Source organism: Entelurus aequoreus, linkage group LG27 (assembly GCF_033978785.1).
Source record: "Entelurus aequoreus isolate RoL-2023_Sb linkage group LG27, RoL_Eaeq_v1.1, whole genome shotgun sequence".
NCBI classification, from domain to species: Eukaryota; Metazoa; Chordata; class Actinopteri; order Syngnathiformes; family Syngnathidae; genus Entelurus; species Entelurus aequoreus.
The window spans coordinates 18,577,441-18,598,211 of record NC_084757.1 but is presented as its reverse complement, the minus strand read 5'-3'; the positions used below and the strand labels follow the sequence as shown (position 1 = coordinate 18,598,211).

Sequence of the window (20,771 nt, the reverse complement as noted above, 5' to 3'; positions counted from 1 at the left end):
CATTCACCCATTCACCCACTGATGGCGGGAGCTGCCATGCAAGGCGCTAACCAGCAGCCATCAGCAGCAAGGGTGAAGTGTCTTGCCCAAGGACACAACGGACGTGACTAGGATGGTAGAAGGTGGGGATTGAACCCCAGTAACCAGCAACCCTCCGATTACTGGCACAGCCACTGTACCAACTTCGCCACGCATTTGTTGTGTGAAACATGTATAATAAAAGACCATCCATCCATTTTCTACCGCGTGTCCTTCTCGGGGTCATGGGTGTTGCTGGAGCCTATCCCAGTCAAATACAAAAATATAGCTATTTAGTGTAATGATTGGACTCATGTGAAATAGTTCTTCAATGCACAATTACATTTCTGCATTTCATGGATTCATACGCAGGCGCAAAGGGGGTGCATGAATTCCAATAGGGAGCACGTTTCGGCCAGAAATGTTAGCACCTGATGGTAAAGTGTCTCCAGACTCTATTTAGCATGATGGCTAGATGCTAGTGTGACTCTAAAGAAATAAGCATAGCAATTTGTTGTCCAAGGGCATAAAAATTAGTTTAACATTTGCGGGGTACACATACTGTATTGGTAATACCTACTCAGTGGCCTAGTGGTTAGAGTGTCTGCCCTGAGATCGGTAGGTCGTGAGTTCAAACCCCGGCCGAGTCATACCAAAGACTATAAAAATGGGACCCATTACCTCACTCAGCATCAAGGGTTGGAATTGGGGGTTAAATAACCAAAAATGATTCCCGGGCGCGGCCACCGCTGCTGCTCACTGCTCCCCTCACCTCCCCTCACAGAGGGTGATCAAGGGTGATGGGTCAAATGCAGAGAATAATTTCGCCACACCTAGTGTGTGTGTGACAATCATTGGTACTTTTAACTTTAATTGGATGGATCCAAAAAGAGTTTGAGCAGAAATATGTCATATAGGAATTAACTATGGACGCAAAACATTCACAAAATGCTTAGTCACATGTACTGTGTTTAAAGTACCGTATTTTCCAGACCATAGGGCGCACCGGATTATAAAGCGCACTGCCGATGAGCGGGTCTATTCAGGTCTATTTTCATACAAAAGGGTCGCATTAAAAGGGGTCATATTATCTTTTTTTTGCAAAACACTTCTTTGTGATCTACATAACATGTAATGGGGGTTCTTTGGTCAAAATGTTGCATTATGTTTTCCAAGTCAATTCCTGAGCATCGCTTCAGGATGCGCCGTTTTGTCGTCGGTCTTATTTATGTGGCTCATCCCCGAAAGCGTCTTCTCCCGCCATCTTTGTTGTAGCGGTGTAGCGTGCAAGGATAGGAGAACACACTTCTACAGAGCAGAAAATATCTTGTGGCGTACCTCAGGGATCAATACTTGGATCAAAATTGTTCAATCTCTATATAAACGACATTCGTAAAGTTACAAAGGACTTCAAGTAAGTATTATTTGCAGATGACACAATTGTGTTTTGTTCAGGAGAGAACACACAAGAGCTAATACAAATAATAACAGAAGAAATGAACAAATTAAAAAGATGGTTTGACAAAAACAGACTATTGTTGAATCTCAGTAAAACTAAAATAATGCTATGTGGTAACAGTAGAAGGGAAAGTCAAATACAAATAGACGGAGTAGATATTGAAAGGGTAAAATAAAACACATTTTTGGGTATAATAATAGATGATAAAATTAATTGGAAATCTCATGTAAAAAATATACAACCTAAAGTAGCAAGAAACACGTAAATAATGAATAAAGCAAAACATGTTCTAGACCAAAAAATCACTTCATATTCTTTACTGCTCACTAGTGTTACCATATCTGAATTATTGTGTAGAAATATGGGGAAATAACTACAGATGCGCACTTCATTCATTAACGGTGTCACAAAAAAGATAAATTAGAATAATACATAAAGTTGTATATAGAGAACATACAAACCCTTTACTTATTGAATCACAAATATTGAAGTTCAACGATTTGGTGAATTTGCAAATAGCTAAAATTATGTATAAAGCAAACTATAACCTGCTACCCAAGAATGTACAACAATACTCCTCAACAAAATGGGCAGCATGGCGTAGTGGGTAGAGCGGCCTTGCCAGAAACCTGAGGGTTGCAGGTTCGCTCCCCGCCTCTTACCATCCAAAAATCGCTGCCGTTGTGTCCTTGGGCAGGACACTTCACCCTTGCCCCCGGTGCCGCTCACACCGGAGAATGAATGATGAATGAATGAGTTGTAAAAATGAATGATGGGTTCTCACTTCTCTGTGAAGCGCTTTGAGTGTCTAGAAAAGCGCTATATAAATCTAATCCATTATTATTATTATTATTAAAAGAGGAGAAACATAACCTTAGAAGAAAATCTAATTTAAAACATGTGTATGCTCATACAACACTTAAAACCTTTAGCATATCTGTATGTGGAATTAAATTATTATTAAAATACAAAGAAATCAAACAAAGCACCAATATGATTCAGTTTAAGAGACTGTTCAAACGACAAGTGTTCACAAAGTACACAGAACCATAATTATGATGAACATCTTGAACCCCTTTTGAGATAAAGATTATTTATGTATTTAATATGTGTTTACTTACTATGGTATATTATTATTATTATTTATTTTTTTTAAATGGTATATTATTTATTTATTCACTGTTCTGTTACAGAGAACAAGGAAATGCTATGGTATGAAAACGGGTAGGATTAAATAAGATCAGCTTCTCCCTACTTCTTTTCGGACGTGCTGTAATGAAACAACTGGAAATATGTGATGCGTTACATTGTATCGTATGCATGTTCCAAATATACTGAAACTGAACTGAAAATTTGTCAAGTCCTTATCATACTGGCATAGATGTGAGTTATATTTCAAAACCTGGAGAGAAGAGTACAACAAAGGACTCCTAGTCCTCAACTGAAACATGATATTTGCTCAGTAACTTGTACAAAATGTTTGTCTTCACAAGCAATCCAAGAACATGGTATTAGGGAATACATAAAGCCAGAACTAAATGACTCTTAGGGATTACCAAATATTGATTTACACACCACATAACATAATAAACATGGCATGAAACTTCTACTTTCCTCTCAGCAGTTTTTTCTTTAAAGCAGCACAATTATGAAATAGGAACATCTTTGCTATCAACAGGCTTCAATAATCTATAGAGTCTGGCTGCAGGCACTGTCAGCAAGTCAGAAGGCAGTTTATAGTTAAGTGGCCTATCTGGCATACCTCGATGTACATCAAAGAGCACATGTTACAAAAGAGTATTTTGTTGGCAAACCTTTCTGAAAAGTGCAGTCAAAATTAGTAAATAAGTAATATTGCTGCATAAATTTAGCCCTCTTGATCTATGGCAGAACTAAGAGTAAAAACATGTCTAATAGATGCAGTTCTATTTTCATGATATCATCATCCTGACCTGACAAAATGCGTTCACATGATCAACAGTTGCGATGCGCGGGGCATTACCACAACTTACACAGGCTCTATTGTGCTCATGCATACGTTTCTTTGAGAGTCACCTTTCATTTTGCTATGATGCCATAAAGGCTAGAGAGAGTGCAAGAATAAAGCAGTGATAGGGGTTTTTTTACTTCACGTGGCTCCTGAGCTCCCCCTACAGTTTTAATGTGGAATTTAAAACATGCTTATAATTAATGCAAGCGAATCCAAAGAGGAATGCAGTACCTCTGACAGAGTGACCATAACCTACTCAGTAGCCTAGTGGTTAGAGTGTCCACCCTGAGATCGGTAGGTTGTGAGTTCAAACCCCAGCCGAGTCATACCAAAGACTATAAAAATGGGACCCATTACCTCCCTGCTTGGCACTCAGCATTAAGGGTTGGAATTGGGGGTTAAATCACCAAAAATGATTCCCGGGTGTGGCCACCACTGCTGCTCACTGCTCCCCTCACCTCCCAGGGGGTGGAACAAGGAGATGGGTCAAATTCAGAGGACAAATTTCCCCACACCTAGTGTGTGTGTGACAATCATTGGTACTTTAACTTTAACTTAACTTTAACTACAACCCAGCTAACTAGCAACAATGAAGCTACGAAGAAACGGGAGGTCCCTGTAGAGGGTAATAAATCTACCAGTGAAAATCCTCCCTGGAACACACTTGGTGCAAAGCCAAAGAGAAGACCACCTCCCTGCGACAAGGGAGAATGGATATCTGGCAGGACCCAGCGCCCCGATATCTCTGATCTGACCGGCTGGCCTGCGCTACCATCTTCAGCCAGGCATACTGCGTCATCAACTCCACTGCCACGTAGGACACAGCAGCGGACAGCTGAGAAGAGGAGAACTACCAATAAACCTCCCCAGCAAGCAAGTGTCCAACTAAAGAACAGGTTTGCCCCACTGTTGATGGACAATGGATCCCCCTCTGATTGCCTGAATAACCCACCATCACCACGCAGAAGGGTAAGACCTGCTAACTTTACACCACAGAGAAAGCTAACGAGAGCTCCTGAAAATCTGATTGTGGGGGACTTTTCTGTAAAAGATATGAAAAGCAATAATAACACCAAAGTACTCTGCTTTCCGAAGGATATGGTATCTGACATGGAAAAAAGAATCCTGGAAATTGTCGCTGCACACCCAAATGTGAAAAATATCATCCTGCACATTGGTTTTAATGACATTGTAAAACAACAATCAAGAGAGCTGAAAGAGCACTTCAATAAACTCTTTGAAACAGTCAGCGCTGTGAATGCTGACGTTTTTATCAGTGGTCCTCTACCCCCAATCAGGAGAGGAGCTGAGAGATTCAGTAGACTTTACTCGCTGAATGAGTGGCTATCAAGTGCACTTCTTGCTCGTTCAATGCATTTTATTGACAATTTTAGCTTTTTCTGGGACCGCAGGCATCTTTTTAAGGCAGACGGACTTTGCCTGAATAAGATGGGAATAAAGCTATTCATGAACAACATGTTTCACTTCCTGCATCTTGCATCTATCATCACTGCCAAGGACAAGAGACAAGAGGAGCCACCGAGGAAGGAAGACACAACACAGCCTATCAGGAACGTCGAAGGAGGACCGCCACTGCAAAAGGAGAACGTCGACCATGAGATACACCAGAGCAAAGAGGAAAGGTGTCTATCCTCCTCTACCGCCCCTCCCTCCATTCTGAATGCATGTGAAGATCCCTCCCCCACATCCCCCAAGCCATCCACGTCTCCATCTTTCTCCCTCCCTCAAGTAGACCTTTCTCCCCCCTTCTCCCCCTTGGAGTTCCGGGAGCTACCCCCACTCACGCCCCACCCTACTCAGATTTTTACCCCCCTAGATCATCGCTCACCTCCACCACCCCCTCCACGAAGGCGTGCTCCACAACCCCCCAGCCATACTTCACCTTTCTCACGCCAACCCCTTACACGCCCTCAACGTCCACCTTCAGTAGTTCGTCCCAGCTCTGACGCTGCTCACTCCCCCTCCCCCTTACGGCAAACCCCGCCTCGCCCTGACAGCAGTCCTGAATATTTCTGATACAGAAAAGGGTTCAGCAGTAGACCACATTATCAGCTGGGCCCAAGGTTGCCTACATCAAATCATGGCACCTTCTACATCCCTGTTGTGACTACCAAGAGAGTAAACATTGGGAAACTTAGCCACCCTGCTAACCTAAACAATCTCATTCCTATTATCTCCAAATCAAAGCCAACATCGAAGCCTGTCAATAACACCATCAGGATGGGTCTGCTCAATGTCAGGTCTCTGAATAGCAAATCATTTTTAGTCAATGATTTTATTAGCACTTCTAAACTTGACTTTATGTTTTTAACTGAAACATGGCTGGAACAAAATAACAGTGCAAGCATTCTGATCGAGACAGCACCCCCCAACTATAACTTCATTGATATATGTAGATCGGGGAAAAGAGGTGGAGGGGTTGCTGCTATATTTAAAAACATGTTTCAGGGGAAACAGATGTCACTCGGTGAGTTTACATCATTTGAATACCTGTGTGCTGTGTTGAAATGCTCTCCCAAAATTCTCTTGTTAATTATCTACAGGCCACCTAAATATTCTGCAAATTTTTTTGATGATTTTACTGAACTATTGTCTAGCATCTCCACTGACTTTGACTGCCTGGTTATAACTGGTGATTTTAATTTTCATATTGACGATTTAAATGACAAGGGCGCAAAAGAACTTTTTACTATTTTAGACACATTTGAACTGTCTCAACATGTGAAAGAGGCTTCACATTATAAGGGACACACCCTGGACCTGATTATCACAAAAGGTCTCAATGTTTCTGATGTTCTTGTGATTGATCCTTCATTGTCTGATCATTTCTGTGTTTTCTTTAATATTTCTGTAATTCCGGACACACAAACAGAATCAAAGAATGTCAAAAAGCGGTACATAAATGAACATGCTAATGTCCTCTTTAAAAACGCCATCTCCTCACTACCACCTCTAAACCCATGTCATGCTGATGATCTTGTAAGCAACTTTAATTCCAAAATTGTGAATATCATAGATATCATTGCACCTGTTACAGTTAAAACGATTTCTGGCAAGCAAAAGGCACCCTGGAGAAAATCTGCTGCTGTAACAGCCCAGAGAAGAGAGTGCAGGAAGGCTGAACGAATCTGGCGGAATACAAAACTTCATATTCACCATGACATCTATAAAGAGAGCCTCCAGGCCTACAATTTAGTCTTAAAAAGTGCTAGAGAAACATTCTTCTCCAATATCATAAACAGCAACACAAATAAGGCCAAAACCCTATTCACAATCGTTGACAGACTGACTAAACCCCCAACACAAATACCAGCCGAACTCCATTCCACGCAGAAATGCAATGACTTTGCATTCTTTTATATTGATAAAATTGAAGGCATCAGACGCACCATCAATATCTCAAGTAAAAAAGTTGGATCACCACCCCATTTAGGCAAAAGTAACACAGCAATGATGGCAAGCTTTAATGCCATAGACTCTAAAACTCTAGTGGAAACGGTGACAGCTCTGAAGTCATCCACCTGCTGCCTTGATGTTTTACCTACCAACTTCTTTAAGAATGTTTTTGACTGCCTATCAACAGACATCTTGCAAATAGTTAATAATTCTATTAAATCGGGCAATTTCCCGAAGGCTTTCAAAACTGCAGTCATTAAACCTCTTCTAAAAAAGCAGAGCCTAGATGCCTCTGTTATCAACAACTACAGACCAATTTCAAATCTACCATTCATAAGTAAAATAATTGAGAAAGTTGTCCTCCAACAACTAAATCACTTCTTGGCTTCTACTGGCTGCCACAACAACTTCCAGTCAGGATTTCGACCTCTTCATAGCACAGAGACGGCCCTTCTTAAAGTTATAAATTACATCCGTCTAAACACAGACTCTGGCAAAACTTCAGTATTAATGCTTTTGGACCTCAGTGCTGCATTTGACACTGTCGACCACTCAATACTTTTGGACAGGTTGGAAAACTGGGTGGGGATCTCAGGCACAGTTTTAAGCTGGTTCAAGTCATATCTACAAGATAGGAACTATTTTGTTTCCATTGGTGACTTTGTATCAGAACCAACCAACGTAACGTGTGGAGTCCCCCAAGGTTCAATCTTGGGGCCGACTTTATTTAACATCTATATGCTCCCACTAGGACAAATCATGCAAAATAATAACATTGACCATCATTGCTATGCCGATGACACCCAAATCTATGTAGCGCTATCACCAAATGACTATCGCCCCATAGATCTTCTGTGCCAGTGCATTGAGCAAGTCAAACACTGGATGTGCCAAAATTTCCTACAACTAAATGAAGATAAAACTGAGATAATTGTTTTTGGTGCTAAAAAAGAAAGGTTTAAAGTCATCCAACACCTTCAATCACTGTCCCTGAAAACCTCAAATAAAGCCAGAAATCTTGGGGTTATTTTAGATTCTGATTTACATTTCGACAGTCACATCAAATCAGTAACAAAATCGGCCTACTATCACCTCAAAAATGTAAAAAGACTTAGAGGGCTCATGTCAGCTCAAGACTTAGAAAAACTTGTACATGCCTTTATTACCAGTAGGCTAGACTATTGTAATGGTCTCCTTGCAGGTCTTCCCAAAAAAACTGTCAGGCAGCTACAGCTTGTTCAGAACGCTGCTGCTAGAGTTCTAACAAAGACCAAAAAATGTGAGCACATTACACCAATTCTTAAATCCTTACATTGGCTCCCTGTACATCAGAGAATAGATTTCAAAATCCTCCTGCTCACATATAAATCACTACATGGTCTAGGGCCCAAGTATATCACTGATATGCTCCCACTATATACACCCTCTAGATCACTAAGATCTTCTGAGACCAATCTGTTAGCGGTTCCAAGAGTAAACTCAAATCAAGGGAGATCATCATTCAGTCACTATGCAACACATAGCTGGAATAAACTTCCTGAAGATGTCAGACTCTCCCCAACTCTCACTACTTTTAAAACTAGACTGAAGACTTTTATGTTCACCTTAGCTTTCAGCTAAATCTTTTAATCTTTTAACTTTTAACGTCTGCACTGTTTTTATTTTTATTGTCTGCATTTTCATTTTGCTTTTATTTTCTTTCATTTCACTTTGTTGTCTGTGAAGCACTTTGAGTCTGCCTTGTGTATGAAAAGCGCTATACAAATAAAGTTGCCTTGCCTTGCCTTGCCTTAACAATTAGGATCTTGGTCACCTCCCTGACTAGAGCCCTTCTCTCCCGATCGCTTAGTTTAGACGGCCGGCCAGCTCTTGGAAGAGACCAGGTGGTTCCAAACTTCTATTGATTGAGGCCACTGCGCTCATTATGACCTTAAAGGCAAGCAGATATTTTTCTGTACCCTTTCCCAGATTTGTACCTCGAAACAATCCTGTCTAAAAGGTTTACAGACAATTTTTTCGACTTCATTCTTGGTTTGTGTTCTGCCATGCACTGACAAGTGTGGGACCTGATATATAGACAGGTGTGCCTTTCCAAATCAAGTCCAACCAGTTTAATTTACCAAAGCTGGAGGAACATTTCAAGAATGCTCAGATTAAACATGATGCACCTCATCTCACTTTTGAGCTTTGAGGCTCAGGCTGTGAATACTGTATTTTCTGGACTATAAGGCGCACTTGAAATCTTTTTTTCCCCTCAAAACTCGACAGTGCGCCTTATAACCTGGTGCGCCTAATGTACAGAATAATTCTGGTTTTGCCCACCGACCTCGAAGCAATTTTATTTCGTACATGGTGTAATAACTGTGACCAGTAGATGGCAGTCAAACATAAGAGATATGCGGTAAGAGGTATGATGGCAATATGGCTCAAGTAAACAACACCAACATTTTATATGTTCCATTGAAAATATATATACTACTAAATATATATTACACATGGCACTCAAAAATCGTTCAAAATGTTATAGTACGACTTTGGTAAGCTATGAAGCCGCACCGCTTGATGGATTGTCTGCGCATTAAACATACAAGTATTATTATGGTGTGTGTATAAGATAAGACATATATCAGGCGTTTTGTTTCGCAATATTATGCAAAAGCAAATTTTATTATCTTCTGGTACCTGCTGATGTTTATTTGGGATCTGCATAAATCCTGAAAAATTGCGCGAGTCCGCCTTTGTAGTCAGTGCCAACACCGTAGTCGATAAGCTTCTTCTTTTTCTCTATCTTCTTGTTATGGGGCATTCACGCTCTGCTGTTGCCATTTCTAATATAAAGTAGTGTACAGTTCTGATTAGAGATGTCCGATAATGGCTTTTTTGCCGATATTCCGATATTGTCCAACTCTTAATTACAGATTCCGATATCAACTGATACCGATATATACAGTCGTGGAATTAACACATTTTTATGCCTAATTGTGTTGTGATGCCCCGCTGGATGCATTAAACAATGTAACAAGGTTTTCCAAAATAAATCAACTTTTATCATAAATAAATCAAAGTTATGGAAAAAAATGCCAACATGGCACTGCCATATTTATTATTAAAGTCACAAAGTGCATTATTTTTTTTAACATGCCTCAAAACAGCAGATTGGAATTTGGGACATGCTCTCCCTGAGAGAGCATGAGGAGGTTGAGGTGGTGGTGGGGGGGGGGGGGGGAGGAGTTAGGGGGTTAGGGGGGTGTATATTGTAGCGTCCCGGAAGAGTTAGTGCTGCAAGGGGTTCTGGGTATTTGTTCTGTTATGTTTATGTTGTGTTACGGTGCGGATGTTCTCCCGAAATGTGTTTGTCATTCTTGTTTGGTGTGGGTTCACAGTGTGGTGCATATTTGTAACAGTGTTAAAGTTGTTTATACGTCCACCCTCAGTGTGACCTGTATGGCTGTTGACCAAGTATGACTTGCATTCACTTGTGTGTGTGAAAAGCCGTAAATATTATGTGATTGGGCCGGCAGGCAAAGGCAGTGCCTTTAAGGTTTATTGGCGCTTTGTACTGCTCCCTACATCCATGTACACAGCAGTGTTTTAAAAAGTCATAAATTTTACTTTTTGAAACCGATACCGATAATTTTGAAACCGATACCGATATATTACATTTTAAAGCATTTATCGGCCGATAATATCGGACTGCCGATATTATCGGACATCTCTAGTTCTAACTTATATCTGTCAGTAAACTCACCATGAAATCGCTAAAACATACCGGTGTAGTGAGTTAAATTATTCACCCAAGGAACTTTAGTTATTAGAGAGTTCCGGTCGGACGGTTTTTCACGGGACACATTTGTTGTTGTTTCCGGATGAGGAGATGCTGCTCCATTATTGATTTAAGTAAAGTCTGAATGTCCTTAAAACAGTTAGCTCCATCTTTTGACACTTCTTCCACTCCCGTCCTTGCACGCTACACCGCTACAACAAAGATGACGGGGAGAAGATGCTGCCGAAGGTGAGACACGTAAATAAGACCGCCCACAAAACGGCGCATCCGGAAGCGACTTTCAGAAAACGGCTTGAAGATGATCTGTAAAACATAATCTATACAACATTTTGACCAAAGAACCACCATTACATGTTATGTAGACCACAAGGAAGGGTTTTACATTTAGAAAAAAAAATAAAAATAATATTCCTTCTTTAATGCGCCTGAAATCCGGTGCGCCTTAAATATGAAAAAAGATAGAAAATAGACCATTCATCAGCAGTGCGCTTTATAATCCGGTGTGCCCTATGGTCCGGAAAATACGGTACCTATGCACATGTGATTAATTAGTTGTTTTATTTTTAATACATTTGGAAAGAATTCTAAAAAAATACACATTGTCACATTGGCATTATGGAGTATTGTGTGTATAAATTTGAGGACAAAAATTATTTTATTCCATTTTGGAATAAGGCTGTGATGCAACAAAACGTGGAACAACTGAAATGCTGTGAATCTTTTCCGGTTGCACTGTACACACCAGAGATGTAGCACAGGCAAGCTGTGCTTCCTAAGTAGCAACTTTATCATTATATTTAGCAAGTTTTGGTATGCATTAAAAGTGAAAGACACGGGTGTGTATTGCATTGTGCATTTACGTTGTAATCAAGTACAAGCGGTCAAGAAAAACACATTTTCCGTGCGAGTGACAGCGGAGATCCGCCTACATGCATTGTGTGGAAATATGTGTTACCATAATAATAATAAGAATAATAAAAGGGGAATTTCCCCTCGGGGATTAATAAAGTATTTCTGATTCTGATTCTGATAACAAAGTGCTGATGAAGAGAGATAGCTCAAAGAAAAACAATGACAAAGTGGACAAGAGCGAAGACGAGACAAGCTGTGATTATTAAAAGTATTTCCCCTAATAGACGCATTTAGGCTAGAAAATGGGTTTATTTGAGAACTTAATTAATCCAACAAATTAATTGATGAATTACAAAAATAATCGATAACTGCAACCCTCGTAGAATATCCGATTACTAAGATATTTGAGAGCTGCAGCCCTACCTACAACTGAAGTATGTGAGGATGTTGTATCTTTGCATCCCTAATGTTTAAATACCGTATTTTTCGGACTATAAGTCGCAGTTTTTTTCATAGTTTGGCCGGGGGTGCGACTTATACTCAGGAGCGACTTATGTGTGGAATTATTAACACATTAACGTAAAATATCAAATAATATTATTTAGCTCATTCACGTAAGAGACTAGACGTATAAAATTTCATGGGATTTAGTGGTTAGGAGTGACAGATTGTTTGGTAAACGTATAGCATGTTCTATATGTTATAGTTATTTGAATGACTCTTACCATAATATGTTACGTTAACATACCAGGCACATTCTCAGTTGGTTATTTATGCCTCATATAACGTACACTTATTCAGCCTGTTGTTCACTATTCTTTATTTATTTTAAATTGCCTTTCAAATGTCTATTCTTGGTGTTGAGTTTTATTAAATAAATTTCCACCAAAAATGCGACTTATACTCCAGTGCGACTTATATATGTTTTTTTTCCTTCTTTATTATGCATTTTCGACCGGTGCGACTTATACTCCGAAAAATACGCTAACTCCATTATTTCTTATGTAAAATAATCCTCCCCAAAAAAGGAAAACACAAATGCATTTTGACACCAAATTGATCGCCCTTAACAACAGTGAGTGGTTTATGTCACCCATGTGTTATAGGTGAGGCACTCTTGTAACCCATGACTGACCAGGTACTAGCAATAGTACTGTGTAGTACCTGCTTTTGCCAATAGAAAAGTCTTATAGGGGAACTGCACTTTTTTAGGAATTTTTTTCACAATCATTATGAAGGACGGATGGATTTTTTAATGCATTCTAAAGCGGAGCCAATTGGAGCTCTACAATTCCGCCCATAAAATCAGATAAATAACCATTCAAAAAACGGCAACAATACTCAATTTACATTTCGTGTATTAGTGATATTGTTATTATAAGCGCTAACGCAGACAAACTGTTTATAGCGACGTAATCCCTTCCGTTTGTCCCTATGTTTACCTCATTGAGTGGTCTGCTATTTCCTCGCTTCCCTGCTCCCTGAAAGTTTTTTCTACATCATATATCATGCCTCTCACCTGGAAAGTAGATGGCTGAGAATATAACCCTGAAAAGTTGGGACACTTTGACCGCAATTTAGGACCTGGAACTGGCAAGAAGAACGACACGAAAAGCGATTGTAGTTTACGACAAATTTTTCACCTAAATGGGAATATATGAACTTCCTAGAAGTCGGCATCCTAATGACAGCAGACCTTATACAGTAAGTGATGTTGTATTGTGTTTGTTGGCTCTCGTGAAGTCTGCAGTGAGCAGAAATCAGTGATGAAGAAGGGAAAAAAAGCAAATGTTGTGATGTGTTTTTGAAATGAATGTGTCGCGTATGCTTAAAATGATCAAAATATCCATCCATCCATCCATTTCCTATCGCTTGTCCCTTTTGGGGTTGCGGGGGGTGCTGGAGCCTATCTCAGCTGCATTCGGGCGGAAGGCGGAGTACACCCTGGACAAGTCGCCACCTCATCACAGGGCCAACACAGATAGACAGACAACATTCACACACTAGGGCCAATTTAGTGTTGCCAATCAACCTATCCCCAGGTGCATGTCTTTGGAGGTGGGAGAAAGCCGGAGTACCCGGAGGGAACCCACGCAGTCACGGGGAGAACATGCAAACTCCACACAGAAAGATCCCGAGCCCGGGATTGAACTCAGGACTACACAGGACCTTCGAAATTGTGAGGCACATGCACTAACCCCTGTGCCACCGTGCAATATGTCAATATTAATTTCTTTAATAAATGTGCATGTTACTCCATATATTACATGTACATATACTCTATATGTTACATATATACTTACAACATATATATATATATATATATATATATATATATATATATATATATATATATATATATATATATATATATATATATATATATATATATATATATATATATAAAACCCTATTAAAAGGTGTTTAAATTTTATAGGGGTTCTATAGGCAGAATTGAACAGCTCCCATAGGCTCCTTTGCAAGCAGACTTTTGATTAAATTTATTTAATATTTACAATGTATTTTTTTTAAATCCATCCGCCGTCATGTCTTTCATAATGATTGTGAACGATAGGCAAAATTCCAAAGAAAGTGCAGTTCCCCTTTATTAGGCACCTGTGCTGAGTACATCCTACACAGTGGAAGGGCTACAGAAAGTCCCCTTTGCACAAAAATAACATCGAAAAGTGTATTTGTTTGCCATTTGGATTTGATGTGTAAAATATAAAAAACATTCAGGGAAACTGCAAATTCCATTGTTTGTTTTAACATAGCAACTTACTGGTTTCCAGATTGCATAGGGCAGTGATCGCCATATTCCCCCGGCTGAGAGTAGGACCTCCAGGATCCAGAGGGACCAAATAGCGGACTCTAAAACATAATATAACGAACATCAACCATGTGCAGGAAGCAGAAGAGGATCAAATGACTAAGATGTCTTTGGCGTACCTCCATGTTAGAGGAGGCTACAGAGAACATGCTGCTGTCCAGTTGAGGGCCTTCTGGATGCAGGTAGTTCTCCCCGTCCATGGCCAGTGCTGAGGGGAGGGTGGGCATCAGACTTCAGTTTCACACATGACCACACTAAATGACATATGCTTCGGCCCAAACTGCCACCCCGTGCTGCTGGCTGTGCTCTGAAATCGTACTTCTAGCACGGGCAAATGCTCTCCATGACCTGTAAGAGAGAGCAAAGTACAGAGAGTAAGTGTTAATGATGTCCTTACATACAGGCCCACATTTGTACTATACTGTACACTGTCCCACCTGTAATTTGTGGTGGATTAAAGTAAAGACATTTCTTTATTGTTTGCACACTGCTGACTTTTCATTATATTGTACACTGCAAAAATGCACTATAAAGAGGCAGAAAAGTATTAAAAGTCCCGTACTTTCTGGACCATAGGGCCCACCGGATTATAAGGCGCAATGCTGACGAGCAGGTCTATTCAGGTATTTTTTTCATACAAAAGGCACACCGGATTATAAGGCGCATTAAAGGAGTCATATTATTATTTTTTTTTCTAAATGTAAAACCCTTCTTGTGGTCTACATCAGTGGTCCCCAACCTTTTTGTAGCTGCGGACCGGTCAACGCTTGAAAATTTGTCCCACGGACCGGGGGGGATTTTTTTTTCTTTTTCATAAAGAAATACAATCAGGTGTGCTTACGGACTGTATCCCTGCAGACTGTATTGATCTATATTGTTATATTATGTATATATTGTGTTTTTTATGTTAATTTAATAAAAAATAAATAAAAAAACATTATTTATTTTTATTTTTTTTATTTCTTTTGCGGTACCAATCGGTCCGCGGACCGGTACCGGGCCGTGGCCCGGTGGTTGGGGACCACTGGTCTACATAATATGTAATGGTGGTTCTTTGGTCAAAATGTTGCATAGATTATGTTTTACAGATCATCTTCAAGCCGCTTTCTGACAGTCGCTCCCGGATGCACCGTTTTGTGGGCGGTCTTATTTACGTGGCTCACTTTCGGCAGCGTCTTCTCCCCGTCATCTTTGTTGTTGCGGTCTAGCGTGCAAGGACGGGTGTGGAAGAAGTGTCAAAAGATGGAGCTAACTGTTTTAATGACATTCAGACTTTACTTAAATCAATAACGAAGCAGCATCTCCTCATCCGTGGCTCACTAGTGCAATAACACAGGTAGTTTTTAGCACTTCCATAGCAAGATATAAGTTAGAACATCAAGCTACTTTATATTAGAAGTGGCAACAGCAGAGGGTGAATGCCCCTTAACAAGAAGGTAGAGAAAAAGAAGAAGCTTATCGGCTACGGAATCGGCACAAACTACAGTGGCGGACGTGTGCAAATTTTCAGGACTTATGCAGATCTCAAATACATATCAGCAGGTACCAGAAGGTAAGAACAGTTGGTTTTGCATAATATTGTGAAACAAAACGCCAGATAATATGTCTGCTAATGGGTGCCATTTTGCGGTCCTTATACACACACCATAGCAATACTTGTATGTCTGACTACGGTAGCCGTAATGAGCCGACAATCCATCAAGCGGTGCGACTTCAAAGTCATACTAAAACATTTTGACAGATTTTTGAGCGCCGTGTGTAATGTTCTTTTTTTTCAATGAAACATTTAAAGTTTTGGTGTTGTTTACTGGTGTCATAGTGCAGTCTACACGTATCTCTTATGTGTGACTACCATCTACTGGTCACACTTATCATTACACCATGTACCAAATAAAATTGCTTCGAGGTCAGTAAGCAGTACCAGAATTATTCCATACATTAGGCCCGCTGGGTTATAAGGCGCACTGTCGATTTTTGAGAAAACGAAAGGATTTTAAGTGCGCCTTATTGTCAGAAAAATACGGTATATGTTAAAGGTGTCCTGTTATGCAAAAGCAACTTTTCTAGCCTTTCTTCAAAACATGCTCCAAACGAGTCATTTGGAATTTCAGACTTTAATGATGTATTTTGCCTTAGTTAATGTACGACAGCAGATATCTCCATATATGGTAGAGGTTTACCCAAAGAGCTTTCAGTTGTAGTCCAAAGTTGTAGTCAGTAAGTTCCTTACTTTTTTCTATCCTTTTGTTAGAAGGAATACTGTCTCATACATGAACATGCATGCTAAAATCATTTGCCATTGACATTTCTAATAAAAGGTAGCGCATACTTTTAACTTGCATTGCTTAGTAGACTCAATATGGTGCTAAAAACTACAACATGGCTGACGGAGTGGAGATGCTGTTGAAGTGAGCTTGGCTTGGAGGAGGGCTTCGGCACGTAAATAAGACCGCCCAAAAAACAACGCATTCTGAAGGGAAAGTCAGAAAGTGACTTGAAGGTGGTCTGTAATACAAAATCTTTGCAAAATGTGGAGCAAAGCACCACCATTCAGGGCGGTACGCTTAGCTTTTTCACTCGGAGCACAGGTGCCCCTAAATAAAACCTTTTTTTAGCACAACAAAATTTAAGAGGAATATAAAGTGTCCTAGATAACAACATTTTATTATCAACACTCAAACAACATACACATATGTGCACTCATACTTTTAAACACATCGCTAATGAAAGGCCGAATGCAAACCTCAATTAAACATCCCTGTTGCAGAGCTTTTTGAAGTTAAGTCATTCTATATCATGTCGTACACACAAGTACTAAGCTACACATACAATCACATAACATGACTGACATGACATTATATGCTGATCATTACTAATCATAATGGTACTTATACACATGCTAGAATGACCAGTGATATTGATAGGTTTTCTATGTACGTAGTGAGTCCCCAGGGCCCACATGTGGTGATTACAGTGGGTCCTGGGAAAATCCAGTGGGTCCCCACTGGCAACCGATGCAGAGAGAGCGCTGACTTTCCAAAACATTTTAAGCATTTTATTCTGCTTACTTACGTTTTTAGCACATAATGACGTAACTACAATTGGTAAGATAAGCTAGCTGGTGGTATTCTTGTTATCATATTTGTTTAAAAAATGTAACTGAGAGCAAGTTGCAAACAGCTGAGCACCTTAAAAATTAAGTATTTATTACGAATTCTAACGTTCTTTTTTCGAAAAATTTTCAATTAAATTCCGTTTAGTGGTAGTAAGGTATGGTTATAACTAGAGATGTCCGATAATATCGGCAGTCCGATATTATCGGACGATAAATGCTTTAAAATGTGATATCGGAAATTATCGGTATCGGTTTCAAAAAGTAACATTTATGACTTTTTAAAACGCTGCTGTGTACACGGACGTAGGGAGAAGTACAGAGCACCAATAAACCTCAAAGCAGGGGTCTCAAACTCAATTTACCTGGGGGCCACTGGATGCAGAAACTGGGTGAGGCTGGGCCGCAAGAAAATATTTCTTTAAAAAATCTAACATGCACTTTTTAATGAATTCACCTTCTTTGAATGGCTATCACGCTCTAGCAACATACTTGCCAACCCTCCCGATTTTTCCGGGAGACTCCCGAATTTCAGTGCCCCTCCCGACATTCTCCCGAATTTGTCCCGATTTTCACCCGGACAACAATATTAAGGGCATGTCGTGATAGCATTGCCTTTAGCGTCCTCTACAACCTGTCGTCGCGTCCGCTTTTTCACCATGCAAACAGCGTGCCGGCCCAGTCACATGTTGTATGAGGCTTCTGCAGACACACGTAAGTGACTGCAAGTCATATTTGATCAATAGCCATACAGGTCACACTGAGGGTAGCCGTATAAACAACTTTATCACTGTTACAAATATGCGCCACACTGTAAACCCACACCAAACAAGAATGACAAACACATTTACGGCTTAATATTGTTGTTTGGGTGAAAATCGGCAGACATTCGAGAGAATGGTTACCCTGAAATTCGTGAGTCTCCCGGAAAAATCGGGAGGGTTGGCAAGTATGACGCTGTCAAGCGGCATTCATATAAAACTTGCGGGCCGCACTAACATTAAATTTTCATATTAAGGTGCGGGCCGCAAAATAGCGTCTCGCGGGCCGCGTGTCTGAGACCCCTGCCTTAAAGGCATTGCCTTTGCGTGCCGGCCCAATCACATAATATCTACGGCTTTTCACACACACAAATGAATGCAAGGCATACTTGGTCAACAGTCTTACAGGTCACACTGAGGGTGACCGTGTAAACAACTTTAACACTGTTACAAATATGCGCCACACTGTGAACCCACACCAAACAAGAATGAAAAACACATTTCGGGAGAACATCCGCACCGTAACACAACAGAACAAATACCCAGAAACCCTTGCAGCACTAACTCTTCTGGGAAGCTACAATATACACCCCATCTACCCCCCCCCCCACCTCAACCCCGCCCCCCAACCCCGCCCACCTCAACATCCTCATGCTCTCTCAGGGAGAGCATGTCCCAAATTACAAGCTGCTGTTTTGAGGCATGTTAAATAAATAAAAAATAATATAATAATGCACTTTGTGACTTCAATAATAAATATGGCAGTGCCATGTTGGCATTTTTTTCCATAAATTGAGTTGATTTATTTTGGAAAACCTTGTTACATTGTTTAATGCATCCAGCGGGGCATCACAACAAAATTAGGCATATTAATGTGTTAATTCCACGACTGTATATATCGGTATCGGTTGATATCGGAATCGGTAATTAAGAGTTGGACAATATCGGAATATCGGATATCGGCAAAAAATCCATTATCGGACATCTCTAGTTATAACAGATGGATTTATTTACAGCACAGGCCAAAAGTTTGGACACACCTTCTCAGTCAATGTGTTTTCTTTATTTTCATAACTATTTACATTGTAGATTGTCACTGAAGGCATCAAAACTATGAATGAACACATGTGGAGTTATGTACTTAACAAAAAGAAGTGAAATAACTGAAAACATGTTTTATATTCTAGTTTCTTCAAAATAGCCACCCTTTGTTCTGATTACTGCTTTGCACACTCTTGGCATTCTCTCGATGAGCTTCAAGAGGTAGTCACTTCACAGGTGTGCCTTATCAGGGTTGATAAGTGCAATTTCTTGCTTTATCATGCCCTACTAAAGATGTTAATAATGTAAACTATGTCTCTACCTCAATATTGCTTTGGATGATCTGTACATTACGTTTTGTACTTAATATCGTTGTCAGAAAATTTTTATTTAAATTATCAAAAAACTTTCCGTTCTGAGTTTCCAATGAATGTCACTTTTATTTTAAATGAATATCGGCTCCAAATATCGGTTATCTGCCTCCTTCACCATTAATGATCGTATCGGCCCTGAAAAAAACATATCTGTCGATCTCTATTCCAAACATCTCGTTTATAGGAAATATGAAGGAAGGCAAGATTATTTTATAAATACCTTTGCAATGTCTCAATGGTTTGATTTTAATTTTTTGGGTAATTATACAGATCCCAAATACACAAAAACAGGTACCAACAAGTAAGAAAAGTTTGTTTTGGAGCATGGGAGTATTGTTGGCGGTTGTTGGATGGTTATTTAGAGGGCTTTATGGGTGGAATAAAGGACCTCCCATTGATTCTATTTATTTGCATGTTAGAATGCATAGAAATTATACATCTGCCTTCTTGTTTTACATAGGAATTATGAACGAAATTCCCCAAAAAGTGCAGTTCACCTTTAAGAGTAGCTTCATTATATTACTCTAAAGCATATCTACACCCCACACTGAAAGCTCAGCGAACATGTCACAAATCTCACTCCGTTTGACAGCTGAATCAATCTAATCTTGCCACACTCTCACAATGCCTATCATTTTGCAACACTCCCATCGCCTGAGACGAATCCAGTGTGCAAGTCCGTCCCCCCACCCCATGCTACCTTACTTCACTCACTCTCGTAGCCACCAATCCGGGACATACGCCAGGCGTGTTCACTGGGGACAAAGCTGAGGTAATAAACCCTAATAGGGTTCACGAGGGTCAAAATAAGAGGGCCTTTGTCTGTCTTGGTGTGTGCATGAGAGCGAGCCAACATGTTCGCCACTCACACACACACACACAGAGGAAGGACATTTTTCTTTCTGAAGCATACTGTTAGCATAAGCCCAAAAGACCAGATACGACAAAAAGTAAACATACTAAAAATGTAAAATAGGAGTACAATGCAAGCATGTAATGGAGTAGAGTTTCTCGTGCAATAATTGGAAGATAACTGCTCAAACAATTACTGGTTCAGTTAGTAAAGGTCCACTAATGCGTCCTGCATCCCTGACTTGTTTGAATCTAAAAAGATGCAGTTAACTCACGAAAAA

General features: G+C 40.0%; 2 protein-coding genes across 2 annotated transcripts in view; both read right to left on the bottom strand.

Annotated features, from left to right (window-relative positions):
• The window catches only part of LOC133644496 (protein strawberry notch homolog 2-like), a 116,694-nt gene extending 102,000 nt beyond the window's left edge, over window positions 1-14,694 (bottom strand). Inside the window, 2 exon segments of the mRNA XM_062039017.1 lie at window positions 14,303-14,391; window positions 14,470-14,694. Coding sequence (XP_061895001.1) covers window positions 14,303-14,391; window positions 14,470-14,577 — 197 coding nt within the window. The 5' untranslated portion in view covers window positions 14,578-14,694.
• The window catches only part of LOC133644101 (protein strawberry notch homolog 2-like), a 150,594-nt gene continuing 144,494 nt past the window's right edge, over window positions 14,672-20,771 (bottom strand). Inside the window, exon 7 of the mRNA XM_062038423.1 lies at window positions 14,672-14,698. Within this exon, the coding sequence (XP_061894407.1) occupies window positions 14,672-14,698 (27 nt within the window). The remainder of the gene's footprint in view (window positions 14,699-20,771) is intronic.